The sequence below is a fragment of the Schistocerca nitens genome, chromosome 4, assembly GCF_023898315.1.
Source record: "Schistocerca nitens isolate TAMUIC-IGC-003100 chromosome 4, iqSchNite1.1, whole genome shotgun sequence".
NCBI lineage: Eukaryota > Metazoa > Arthropoda > Insecta > Orthoptera > Acrididae > Schistocerca > Schistocerca nitens.
In genome coordinates this window covers 611990794-612004242 of record NC_064617.1, presented here as the reverse complement: position 1 = coordinate 612004242, position 13449 = coordinate 611990794, and the positions used below count along the sequence as shown (strand labels likewise).

At 43.3% G+C, this 13449-nt stretch overlaps 1 protein-coding gene across 1 annotated transcript in view; it reads left to right on the top strand.

Moving 5' to 3' along the window:
- The window catches only part of LOC126251301 (allantoinase), a 262302-nt gene that overhangs the window by 155195 nt on the left and 93658 nt on the right, over positions 1–13449 (top strand). The window contains exon 4 of the mRNA XM_049951628.1: positions 11454–11568. Within this exon, the coding sequence (XP_049807585.1) occupies positions 11454–11568 (115 nt within the window). The remainder of the gene's footprint in view (positions 1–11453; positions 11569–13449) is intronic.

Below are 13449 nucleotides of genomic sequence, written 5' to 3'. Positions count from 1 at the left end.
AACCGCAAGACCGCTACGGTTGCAGGTTCGAATCCTGCCTCGGGCATGGATGTTTGTGATGTCCTTAGGTTAGTTAGGTTTAACTAGTTCTAAGTTCTAGGGGACTAATGACCTCAGCAGTTGAGTCCCATAGTGCTCAGAACCATTTGAACCATTTGAATAAAACTCAATTGTGATAGTTAATTTTAATGTCTTGACTCAGGTACCTTACGTTAGTCAGACAGTGGTTCAGAACTCAGAGCGCGTAAAATCTGCGTGTGAACAAATAAGTGAAATAAAATATTATGAAACGTTTCTTGACATTTGGTATGGAAGGAAAATAATATGTGTACACAAATATGAGTACTTATTGCTGCATAGAGATCCCATAGTTCAGAGACACTAAGAGCCCCGCGCGATCGTAAAGCCGAGCCCGAATATATCATCAGCTAGATCACCATTATCTCATCTACGATGACTGAAATTCTATAATTAGAGGAAGGCGACCCAAGAGTAGTTAGGAGTCGTAATGCTGCGCATCGTTTACTTATACCAGGTTGCGTCGCTAGCAAGGTGTTTAGGACCTCTCTTGAGTCAGTGTGCCAAGTGGAGTCATCCTTCAACGACGAGCGTAGTTTCCGCGACAGTTCTTTGTGTGTGTCTGTAGTGCCCTCACCACAAGAAGAAAGGGCTGACAGTCATGAACAAGGTGCGGCTCTGAAGTTTGCTGTTTTTGCTCTGCCTGAACGCAGTGGAAACTGTTGTGGTGGTGCAAACTGTATTCAAGGAACGCGCTCATGGTAAACTCTTGCGTATGAATGGTTTTCTGTTTAAAAAGAGGGAAGTAGCCACTGAAGAGCAGCGCCTCTCCAGTCGTCCTTCAACTGCTCGAACCGAGGAATACATTGGGAAACTCCGCAACCTCATCAGTGAACATCGGTGCAGGAAAATCGAAGAACTGTCCTCAACACAATCCAGACTGTCCTACAACACAATTCAGCGCATTTTGAATGTTGGTTTGGTACCATGAAAAGTAAAAGCAAAGTTTGTATCCAGACTTCTCACTGGGGATCGAAGTGATATCGCGATCGAGCCTACTGTGAGATGAAAAATGCATTCAAAGACGATCATAATTTTTTCAACAACATCATCATAGACGATGAGCCAGGACCCTGTGGGTACAATCCAGATAATAAATAACAGTCAATTCAATGGAAGTCACCTGGTTCATTTCCTCCAAAGAAAGTTGGTCAGGAGAAATCGAATGTGAAGGCCATGACGATTCGTCCTTTTGAGATGAAAGGGATCGTACCCTAAGGATTCGTCCCTCAAAGACAGAAAATAAACCAAAAATTCTATTTGGAGGTTCTGAAATGGGTTCAAAGACGTTTCGCACAAAATTTGTACAATTGTCGAATTCCTGAGAGGTTTCCAGCATCATGATAATGCTCTCGTGCACGCTGCATTCTGTGTTCGCCAGTTTTCGTCTTTGCGAAGATGGCTCCTTGACACACGCGCCCTGTTAGCTAGATTTAGCTCCCTCGGAGCTCTCCCTGTTCCATCGGATGAAAAGTGAATTGAAAGGAAACGTCTTGCTGATGTCGGCAATATAAAACGCCATTTCACGACGGCGCTAGCAGGTGTCGAAGATGACGAATTTACAGTGAGGTGACAAAAATCATGAGATGCCTCTAAATATCGTGTCGTACCTCCTTTTGCTCGGCGTAGTGCAGCAACTCGACGTAGCACAGAGTCAACAAGTCGTTAAAAGTCCACTGCAGAAATATTGCGCCATGCTGCCTCTACAGCCGTCGGTAATTGCGAAAGTGTAGCAGGTTCAGGATTATGTACCATAAATGTTCCAAGCCATTCTTGTCAGGCGATCTGAGCGGCCAAATCATTCGCTCGAACTGTTCAGAGTTTTCTTCAAACCAATCGCGAATAATTATGGCACATTTTCATCCATAAAAATTCCATCGTTGTTCGGAAACATGAAACCCACGAATGGTTGCAGATGGTCACCAAGTAGCCGAACATAACCTTTTACAATCAATGATCTGTTCAGCTGGACCAAAGGACCGAGTCCACTCCATGTAAACACAGTCCACGCCATTAAGAAGCCTCCACCAGCTTGCACAGTGCCTTGTTGACAACCTGATTCCATGACTTCGTCGGGTCTCCACCACACTCAGATCCTACCATCAGCTCGTATGAACTGAAATCGGGACTCATCTGACCACGCCACGGTTTTCCAGTCGTCTAGGGTCCAACCGATATAGTCATAAGTCTAGGAGAGGCGCTGCAGGCAATGTCGTGCTATTAGCAAAGGCTCTCGCGTCGGTCGTCTGCTGCCATAGCCCATTCACGCCAAATTTCGCCGCACTCTTCTGACGGAAATGTTCGCCGTACGTCTCACAATGATTTCTACTGTTATTTCACGCAGTGGTGCTTGTCTGTTAGCACTGACAAATCTACGCAAACGCCGCTGCTCTCGGTCGTTCAGTCAGGCGTCGGCCACTGCGTTGTCCGTGTGAGGGGTAATGCCTGAAATTTGATATTCTTGGCGCACTTTTGGCACTGTGGATCCCAAAAGATTGGATTATCGTATGATTTCAGAAATGTTATGTCCCATGCGGCTAGCTCCAACTAATATTCCACGTTCAAAATCTATTAATTCCCGTCATGCGACCATAATCACGTCGGGAGCCTTTTCACCTGAATCACTTGAGTACAAATGACAGTTCCGTCAGTGCACTGCCCTTTTATATCCTGTGCACGTGATACTACCGGAATCTGTACATTTACATGTCTCTATACCATGGTTTTTGCCACCTCTGTGTAAAAGGTGCTTCGAACACTGAAATGAACGTTTGGAAAGAGGCATTAGTGTCCCTCTCCCCTCGGTAACCAGGCTGTGAAATATACTAAACTGCTGTCGATTCAACACACAAAATACAAATGGAATCAACAAATTTGTAATTCATGCGATTTCTTCATTTAATTCATGGCTTAAAGACTTTTGTAGTGGAGGTGCTTCATTACAGTTAAATATCCAAGGAATAAAAGGTTTAATTTGCACTCAGAATTTCTCCCTAACAGACCTCGTAAGCACAGAAGGACAAATGTACTTAGTGTGCTAGACACGGCGGTGGCAGCTTATGTTACTAGTTACTCTGAGTTCTTTAGTTTAAGCGGCTTAACTCACAGCTTCACTGGGGTGAACTTTACACATAGCAGTCTGCGTTTTCCAACTCCACTACGAGCGAAGTTGGCTTACTTGCGTCACTAGTGGTCAACTGATTGATGCGTTAATTGCAGCTGTCGCCCGCACGTTTTGCGACAGCAAATGCGCTGTGTAATAACAGGGACGTGCCAACACGCTGGGTGCAACATCACTGTTGTCTGGTGGAGATCCTCGCTGTTACCTGCGTCTATGACTAAAACCGCACTCAGCAAACGACTGTGAAGACCATGTAGAGCCTACCTAGTACGATAGTCACGGCCACATTTTTGGCTTCTTCCCGAGTCAATCACACGAGGAGCGTGGGCAAAATGACTTCTTAAATGCCTCTCTGCGTGTTGTAACTAAGCTAATTTTGTCTTCACGGTCCGTATGAACAATGACGAAAAATATCTCTAGAGTCTTCACTTAATACTGGTTCTTGAAGATCTGTAAGAAGGCTTTCGTGTGAAATGTGGCGTCTAGCTTTACGTATCTGCCAGTTCTCATTTTCCAATATCTCCTTGTCGCTGTCTCGTGGAGGGTGCTCTTCGGGCATTTTAGGTGAAGTGGCACCTCACTAATATTTTTATCTGGTCACAGTTCAAAAAAATTTATTTATCTTACCGTGACTGCAGGTTTTCACTCCAAACGCATTTCTCTGTTTTGTACTGTGCGGAACTCTTGCCAAAACAGGAGCGCGATTCTAGACAGGAGAAGGTAAGAAGCCCGCCTTTCTCGCAGCTCACCTCTCTTTCTCGCAGCTCAATTTTGTGGGCGGAGCCGCAGGCCGAGCATAACTGTACGGTTACTATAAGGAATCGTGGCGTCATCCGCTTGAGTTTTTCTGCGGAGGGGGCACGCGGTGAGGTAGATGTAAATTTTATTCCTCGCTACTTCTGCTGGACCTCTAGCTCGAAACTACTGCATATAATTGTAGAACACGGAAAAAGCAGAAAGTGGTTTTCGAAACCATAGGTTGTTATGAAGTGTCTGATAATAATTACACTCAGCTTGCCAGAGGTTTCCTGTACGACATGAAAAATTCTGGATTTACATTTCTGGCAGCAGTTTTTCATGACATACTTTATTTGACAGATATACTGTTTAATATTTTGCAGAAAAGGTCCCCGGACGTTATCTACTGCATATCGGAAGTAAGGACTACTTGTGATATGCTAAAAAACAAGAAGAACGAATAGTATTTTTAATTATTTTTCAAAAGGCCAACACTGTCACAAGTATACAGTTCCTTCTCTCGGACGAATATGTCAAAATGTATCGAGCCTTGGGTCACGGTTTTTTTTTTTTTCGGGAATGGGTGAGAGATTTCGTGATTTTTGAAAAATATCAGTTTGTGTTCCTTACCGACACCACAAAATTTGAACAATACATGTTTCCCTTCTAGTGCACTTTAAAACTTGAAAAATTTCTTTGGGTCTGTATTCTCCAAGACACAAAGCTGAAGAAACGAACCCTCTGCTCTTTATTCCCATGAGAACTATAGAAAGATTTCCACCGGAAAGGAGCTACAAATGCTTAATAAGGATAAGGAGCTTTTTACAGATACTTCTAGACTTGCCTGAAGCGTAAAGAACATACCTGAAGAACGCTATTTCAGAAGAGATTTCTTCTTTGGCGAATATTTGAATCCAGAAAGAACTTCTAGCGAAGTTAATATTTCACACGCATTCTATTAAGATATAACCGACAAGTTTACAGCCTTAAAGGATTGATTCGGTGTACAAGAAATATGTAAGTTCAATTATTAAAATAGGTTTGTGTAAATATAGGTGTATTTTTCTTTCCTGCTAGCTCTTCATCTAACTTTTCAACCAGGAGCCGCCACTGCTGTCTCGTGAGGCAAATAAACCTGTGACTTCTCTTTACACGTTCAGCATCCCCTGTTTGTCCTGTTTGTTGTGCGTCTCATACACTTCGTCAATATTCTGAGATGAAGCGCACAAATGATTTGTAAGCCGTCTCCTTCGTAGACTGACCGCGTTTTCCCAGTATCTCGCCAATGAATCGAAGACTGCTTTCTGCCTTAACTACGATTAAGCTTATGTGAGCACTCCTGTTCAAATCTCTACGAATTGTTAAAAATCCAAAAATCCAAATAAATGAGTCGACTGATTCCTGTTGTGACTCACTGATTTTGTAGTTGTAGGATTCCATGCCGGCCGGAGGTTCGAATCCTGCCTTGGGCATGGATGTGTGTGATGTCCTTAGGTTGTTACGTTTAAGTAGTTCTAAGCTCTAGGGGACTAATGACCTCAGAAGTTAAGTCCCATAGCGCTCAGAGCCATTTGAACCATTTTTTAGGATTCCAGATTCCACTTTTCTGCGTTTTGTGAAGTACACAATTTAAGATCACTCAAAATTTTATAATGCTATCCAATGTTTTAATCACTCTGATATACTATCAAACCATGATTTGATATCTATGCAGCCTTTTTTTTCTTTCAAACAGAACATCATATTCCAAGTCAGTAATGCACAATATGAACAACAAGGGCTCCAAAACTATTCCTAGAAAATGGCTTATCTTGTGATGAGTGCAGTTGCTTTCAAGAGGGTGATTGAGTGGTGGTTACAGGCCAGTAGTCCCAGTGGAAATACTATTGACAGTAAAGAATGCCTCATTTGACTCCAATATACGACGTGTCAAGGCTCAGTGAGGCAAACTCACCTCATGGTTGTCCCTGCCCAGCGCTGATGCATGGGCAGCAGCTCAGCGGCTTCCATCCTGGATGCTGTGTAGTCACCAAGCAGTACTGACAGAAGGCCGTTGGCAGGCCAGCAGCCACTGGAACATACAGCCATGGCGTCAGGGGCGTCCTACTTCCCTCAGCGGAGTGGAGCCCTGGCGGCTCCATTACCATGGCGGTGCGTAGATATGGCTTTGCTTGAGCTTCGACTTGCTGCCCTCTGGTCGGAATCGGAGGGTGGCTGGCGCTGAGGCACAAAGTTCCACAAGGAAGTTAGTGCTGGTGGCAGCAGGAACAGACGGCAGGTTGGCAGGGCTATGGTACCCAGTCACATGGGGAGCTTAGTGCTGGCAGCGACAGGCGCAGAGCGGTCGCAGACCTGTGGCTCCTGCTGGCGACGACCAGTCGTCCCGCTGCCCCGCGTGGCCGTTGACATCGCGGTGGTGCTACTGGACCCCGGAGACGAGAGAACGCCTTCTGCCTCAAAATACAGATATATTTATATCGCTCCAAGGCGCAGTTCTTTCTCTAAAACTTGGCCCCTAGTCACATCATCTATAACAAGATACTTCCGCTGGTGTGGTGACATCGACCTGCCTCCTATGGTCATTATCGCTGCTTGATGCAATTTTCCGCTGAGCGAGGCTAACCTCATCTCGCAATCCCCTTAAGTGTATGTTATTCTGACCCACGTGTCGTCACAGTTGGGGCTGTCAGCCTGCGGCTGTTAATGCAATGCTTCGCAGCACCTTTCTTACTACTCGTACTTCTCATTACTTTAGCTAAAAACACATTACACAGTTTCAACAAATTTGTCATAAATTGGTATTTTATGACGTTATAGTTTAACTGAACATCCACCTTTTACAGTGAAGTAATACAACTCGAACATTTGCGATTGTCTTCCAGTTGCAGGTAGTTATTTAGTTTTGCTCTATCTTAGCTATTTGAACCTCATGAAGGCGATTAGATTTTCCATGTTATTATTATGTCTACAATAAGCAAGCTTGACTTAACATCAAACTTTCCATGGCTTCTGATATTATAAATTCTCAACTTAACCTGTCTGCACACGACGTTCTCTTTACTTTCTTGCTCGTCATCATTTTCAAACAAGAATTTTCTCGGCCGTCTTACTCATGTCTCTCTTCTCTTACAGTACCTCTTCCATCTCATATACCCCCTCACTATCTGTTTATCGTAAAATCTGCGACCTTGGCTAATGCCTAACAGACACACTTAAAAAAATGCAAGTGTCAAGATTGGTCAACTGAAAACTTTTATAGTAAGTGAAAAGCTAATATCGCGAGTGTGATTAAAAAAAAAGTATCTTTAATAAGTGCTTTTGCGAGAGCTCAAGTAATGGTATTAATAGCATTTTCTTTCAGTCACATCTCTTGCGCTGGATGGTTTGTGTCTGCCGGTGATACCGAACTGTACGTTAAAATCGTAGCAAGTTGACACCAGGGCAGTGAATATCTGATACTCATGTCTGACGAATCACATCGATATTAAAATCAAATTGTGAGCGACTTGTAGCTGTTTTATCCGAATATTAATTAACACGGTCGATGTGTTCCCGGCAGACCATTACTGCGATTGTTACGTATTTTCAGAGTTAATTTATGGAATGACAATGGTGATGAATCACATTAATGTTCAAGATTCTTTTGTACAGTAAGTTGTGCAATAAATACAATGTAAAATGTCTTATGTATATTCAGTACGGAGACACAGCCGAAACACGATGTTGTCTACTTGCATAAAACGTTGCTATTGACGGGTATAGAATGAATTTCCATCTTCAAGTGTGAGGTGTAGCCTGAATAGAGTCGTTAATACAGCAGGGAAAATGACGGCCCAGAAACACAACAGCGTATCGTTTACGGGCAGTTTGTTAAACATTTAGGCAAAACAGTCTGTTTCTATAGGTATGGGTCCTCGAACAGGGTTACTCAAGGGGACACCTTCCCATTTTTGTGTGGTCTCTCATTTTTGGACAAGATTAAACAGGTTATGTTCTTTATGTAGCGTGTACATTTTACCATCGTAATCTTCCACGTATAATTGTGTGTCTATGACGCAAAGACAAGCGGTTTCTTGGGGATACTGGAGACAATGAGGCACAACGGGGTAAGGATGGGCTGAGTTTATAATGACCTTCTTGCAGGCCGTGACGATGATGCAAGATGATTGGCGGGGAAGCAGATACTTAGTGGAAGGGGGATGGCCTCCGTAAACTCATAGGAACGTTGAGAGAACTATAGACCTTTCACTATTCACAAGCAAAATAGCAGTTGAAGCGATGTCTTGCTGCGTTAAGCAGTCGACGGCACAGCTAGCCCCAGACAGTGGTGTGCTTAGCTCAGATCCGAGAGCTGCCCGGCAAGGCAGGCGACAGCGGTGATAAGGCGTTGTCCACACTTTTGGAGAGTACAGCGCCTCATGAAGCACGGCAGGCGACAAGGACACAGCGACAGCAACGTCCATTGCAAGCTGGTCAAGACATTTAGCGCGACTGCAAGGCTTAGTGCAGGAAGCTCCCGAGAGCAGAGGCCAACCAAAGACCCCGGCAGAGCATGTAGCGACAGCTGCCCGCGGACGCTAGCCTGTGCTAGCAGAATGTGAGCACGCAGGGCAGGTGGCGGTCGGCAAGAGGCAGGCGCAGGTGCGAACCCTGAATACCCGTCTAAGCGTCTAGAAGTCAGCCAGCTGATGGGCCGCATCTGGAAGTAACCCCCCCCCCCCCCCCTTCCAAACAGCATCAGGCCTAGTCGCAGCGTCTAGCAGGTACGGCTGGATGACTCTCATCTGGTCAACGGTTGCCGTGAAGTACCTCTCGGAAATGGCTGCAGACGATGACAGACGTTGCATAGCCGGGGCCGACCTGCATCGTCTTGACAGGCCATCATTCCTAATCACGTAGGCCCCGAAAGCGGCGCAGCGCAAGACTTGGACGTGGTGTAGTCCAGCTCACCACTACGACAATCCCGCCCCTGTACTAGGCTGCGTTGACAATATTCGAAATTCACGAAGCAGTAGGCAGCGGAGTTAGAGTAGGTACCACACTTGCCTAAGCGCCAGGGCGGAGGCTTCCGTCATGACAACGCTGCCTCTCTAAAGCTTCTTGCATCAGAATGCGGTGACAGCTTTCTGATCACTTGGCCACAGGTTACAGCCACAAAGGCAAGAGGTAGTTGCGTTATGTAAAATTTTTCATTTGCCCAACTGTCCCCTCTCCACACCAAGCCATTCAGTGTCCAAAACCACAGACACAGCAAATCAAACCATCCACTTCACCCTCATAATCTATGGAAAAATGCTTCATTCTTTTGGGTAACAGACCACGTGGGATTTCGAAGCAATGAATTTACTACGACACGCAAGAACACTTAATGTGGTGTAGTATGATGCACTCTTGTACACATTAACTTTGTTGTTTAGGCGCTAGGGAGTAAGTGATTAGAAGTCAGGCACAATAAGTTGCAATCACTTAAGCCAAACAACACGACACAGCAAACCAGACCGTCCACTTCACCCACATAATCTATGAAAAGATGCGTCATTCTTTTGGTAATAGACCATATACGAATTCGAGACAACACAACACGACAACGGGGAATCTCGGCCTCTGAGGCGGAATTAGTATTCTTCATCTCCTACTAAGGTATTGGCCACTTAGGCTCCTCTTCCAGTGAGTGTGTGCGTATGAACATCAGTACACTATCTGTCGGTGTTCGCCTTATATGCCAACGAAATACTGCATTTTGAGCGATAGCATTGAATGTGCAACTTACAGCTCTCATACTTTGATAAAAACATTTTTATAAAGTTTGAACGTCGTAAATTAGTAATAATTAATATTTGTCTTTTTTGAGCACCATATACGAGACATGAGAACAATTATTTTGTGCGTACTCTTCCATCATTCTTCGGCATCTAGCTCTGCAAACGTAAATATCTAAGGGATTAGTAGTTATTGTCAAATTACGAAAGAGAGAATCTCGTACCTTGTTCTTAAATTATTTTTGAGCACTGCAGGTGTTAACTTTCAACAAGTACTCTCTACATTCTCATCGTGGCTAATACTTCATATGTCACAATAATGTTACATTAAACTATGCTTTCATAAAACAGCGACTAAACGCGTAAAACACATATTTCACAAAAGACTGCTAGCTTATTTGTTAATGATCGACAACTGTTCCCTGATACTGTCTGCGTATCCGCAGAGAGAAAAAGGCAAATCGCTGCCTTGCTAAAAATTGCAGAGGACAACTTACGAAAAATATACTGTAATGAAAATATACATCCTACGCTGGGTGCATTAAAATGAAACTGAGACGTTACATAGCAAATCATTAAATAATTTCGTTTTTTGTGCTCAGTATACAATTTTTGTATCTTTCTCAGCAATTCTACAGGGTGACCTCAGTCTCCACCCTCAAAACTTCGGAGGTTGTTCATCTAAATATTTCAATAGACTTGATCCTTGCTCACTGATGACTCGTTGGATTTCCTTTGATTTATTACGGCCATTTATCTTTGCATATGTACTGCAATGAAAACCTCACAGTAACATAAATGTCGACGGTATGCGGTGAGTATCTTATTTAGAAACAAACTCGATCGGTTCATTCACGGTACTCGCTATTGAGTGAAGTAATGCCAACTTCATTCTTCGCCATCAAGCTCTTATTCAGTACCGCTTGGTTTTGTGTCGGGTTTATTTTACGGGCAGCCATAGTTGTACGTTAACAGTCATACACAGCAGGTTTACTGATGAAGAATTCGTCGATATACACCTCTTGGGCTGTTCATTGTAATGTACTTCATTGTACACTGACAGAAGACACACAACGCATGATGACAGAAATGTACGTGTTTCATGTGGGGGTTACTGCATTATTCTCTGTTCTGTGGTTTACGTTTTTGTGTTTACACAGTACAGACCTCCTCATTGCTGTGAACGTATTTTCGTAAAATCACAGGCAAACTCTGTAACAATCCCAGTAAATCATAATTACAATTTAATTTGTATGCCAAACCGAATAAATAATAGTTGCATTCTATAACGGACCGCCGGAGACCACGGGTCCATTGCACCAAAAGATACAGAAAGTATTTCTAAACAACCTTCAAAATGTTATCTGCATCGTTCGGGTACGTACGTTATTTATTTGTTGTGAGTGTTTCTAGCGTAATGACCTTTCACTATACTGTATGCGGTAGGACTTTGGACTGCACTAATTTACAATTCCGTTGATATTAGTCTTTCGTTTTGATTATTATTATTGTTATTTTCAAATTCCCTTAAATATAAATTTTTATTATCTTTCATTTACTCTTCTTTGACGCTAGTGAGCAAGCTGCTGTGCACCCCAGACCGAACAAAACTCAAAATAATGCACTAAGCTGAAATCAATAAACGTGAGATGATCACTGCTGCAGCCATTGCATGAGATATTCGTTTCCAGTTGTGGTTTGGCAAAGGCGTTTCGATCCTGTGTAGCACCTAAGTGAGAAGACGTCTGTGTTGTCAGGAATTCGAGGCCGCCGACGACGACCAAGGACAACCTGCAGGAAAAACTGGAAGCATCTGGAGGCAAACTGCACGTCGACGTCGCTCTGTGGGGAGGCGTCGTACCCGACAACAAGGCAAGTACTGCTTCCGTGCTGTTCCGACACTAGAGCGACGAGGTGCAGAGGTCTTTAATTTGGAAGCCGCGGGCTTCGAAAACCATTTGGTTAACCAAATTTTCACTTTCCCATCTTTGCCCCAAACAGCAAAAGAAATGGCCAATTTCCTCCACTGTCCTAGTCGCACTCTGGTTTTCGACCGTCACTATAGATCTCACCATTGACCACCGATCTTTCTTTTTTTTTTTTTTGCACCAAATGCAATTATTTTGTTTCGGGCAGTTGCCACAATCATATAAAATTTCTAAAATTTCTGAAATCACGACATATCCACCACCCACTATTTGCTACTTTCGCCTGTCATCAAGCTGTAGTTGTGCAGGAGGACGGCCCACCACCCTGTCCAGTTACCATCATGTAATGCAGTGGTTCCCAACCTGTGTTTAATTACCCCCTGAGGGGTAAAATGAGATTTTCTATGGGGTAAATAGAAAGAGTTAGGTAGTGTTTGGGTCTCGAAACTGAACTATTTTCAAAAGATGATTATTATTATCATCACTGTTTCGTGAAACTGTAATACTGGTTACATGAATTACCAATAATTATATTTTTTATTCCAAATGCAAGCATTAACCGTGAAATAATTTGGTGGAGGTTACAGCTTGTGAAACGAATGTACGAACATTTCCCTTGTTCCTCACATCGTCCACCTACTGCACATATACTTTGTATATCCATCTGTAACAGTAAAACTCATTCATATATGCTCAAATATCTCATGAAAATTCCTTCTCCGGATTTTATGTAGTTCCCGCAATGGACCAGAAACTGCTTCATTATTCACTTCGCTACAATAAACTATCTAACTGAGATCACAACTGTAACTATGTAATGGCTACTACACTACTGTGCCGCAGTGGTCAGGAGCAAAGCACTGGGAGCCTAAAACCTTCCCATTTCTAACATTTCAGGGGTAAGGAGTCCAGGAATCTAGTGGTAAACAAGCAGTAGGAATAGTGTACACGCTTCGTTCGACTTGGTTGATTTGAAAATGTGGCTGCAGGACGTGAGTGAAGCAATGTCACTAGGGAGACGAGTGGTGCAGAGGAAGCACGTTTTGCAATAACTATACACCATCAATGTGGATAATTAGACTTCTTTTCTGAGGAGTTGTAGATAGCGCTGACGATGGACTGAGAATTACTTTATCTTTCTATAAACATAAATAAAATTTGGTTTAGAATTAAGCGGTAGCAGTTGTCTCATTGACTATTATTTCTGAGTTTATTAAGACATTTACGAAAACTAAACATCATTTATCTTCCATCATTTAAAAAATAAAAGCGTTCAAAGAAAATTCTTTTTCATTCTAATGTTCAGTTAGGCGCTAAAGTTGTTGATGGTGGGGCGAAGGGGGCAGGTACTAGCCAACATATGATTACGCTCAGGAGCAAAGGTCTCAGAAATGTTGGGAACCACTGACATAGTGGACTTGTGAGAAATAGTCATGCATGAAACTGATACAAAAAGAGTTTAAAAATAGCCCAGAAACGAGAAAGCTGCCCACTGCGAGTGAACTATAATAAAACAAATTGTCAAAGCATAACATTCTTGTCAGCTCTAACAAAAGTACTCCAGGAGATGTCTTCAAGGGCACCCAAAGAAAGTTTTAAGAGGTGGGGGGGAGGGGGGAGGGGATGAGGAGTTTCAAGCAGCCATAAAAAAGTTCCATTTCCGGTGCTGTTAAAAATCATCGTAATAGCGGATTTTAAATCATTTTCTTGAAGAGAAAACCCTGACTAAACTATATTTTTTCCTTCCCTGAAAGTCAGGGCGAGGGGGAGGGGGGAGGGAGGAGAAGGAGCGCAGTACCCCCTTACTCCAGCATATGGGCGCCTT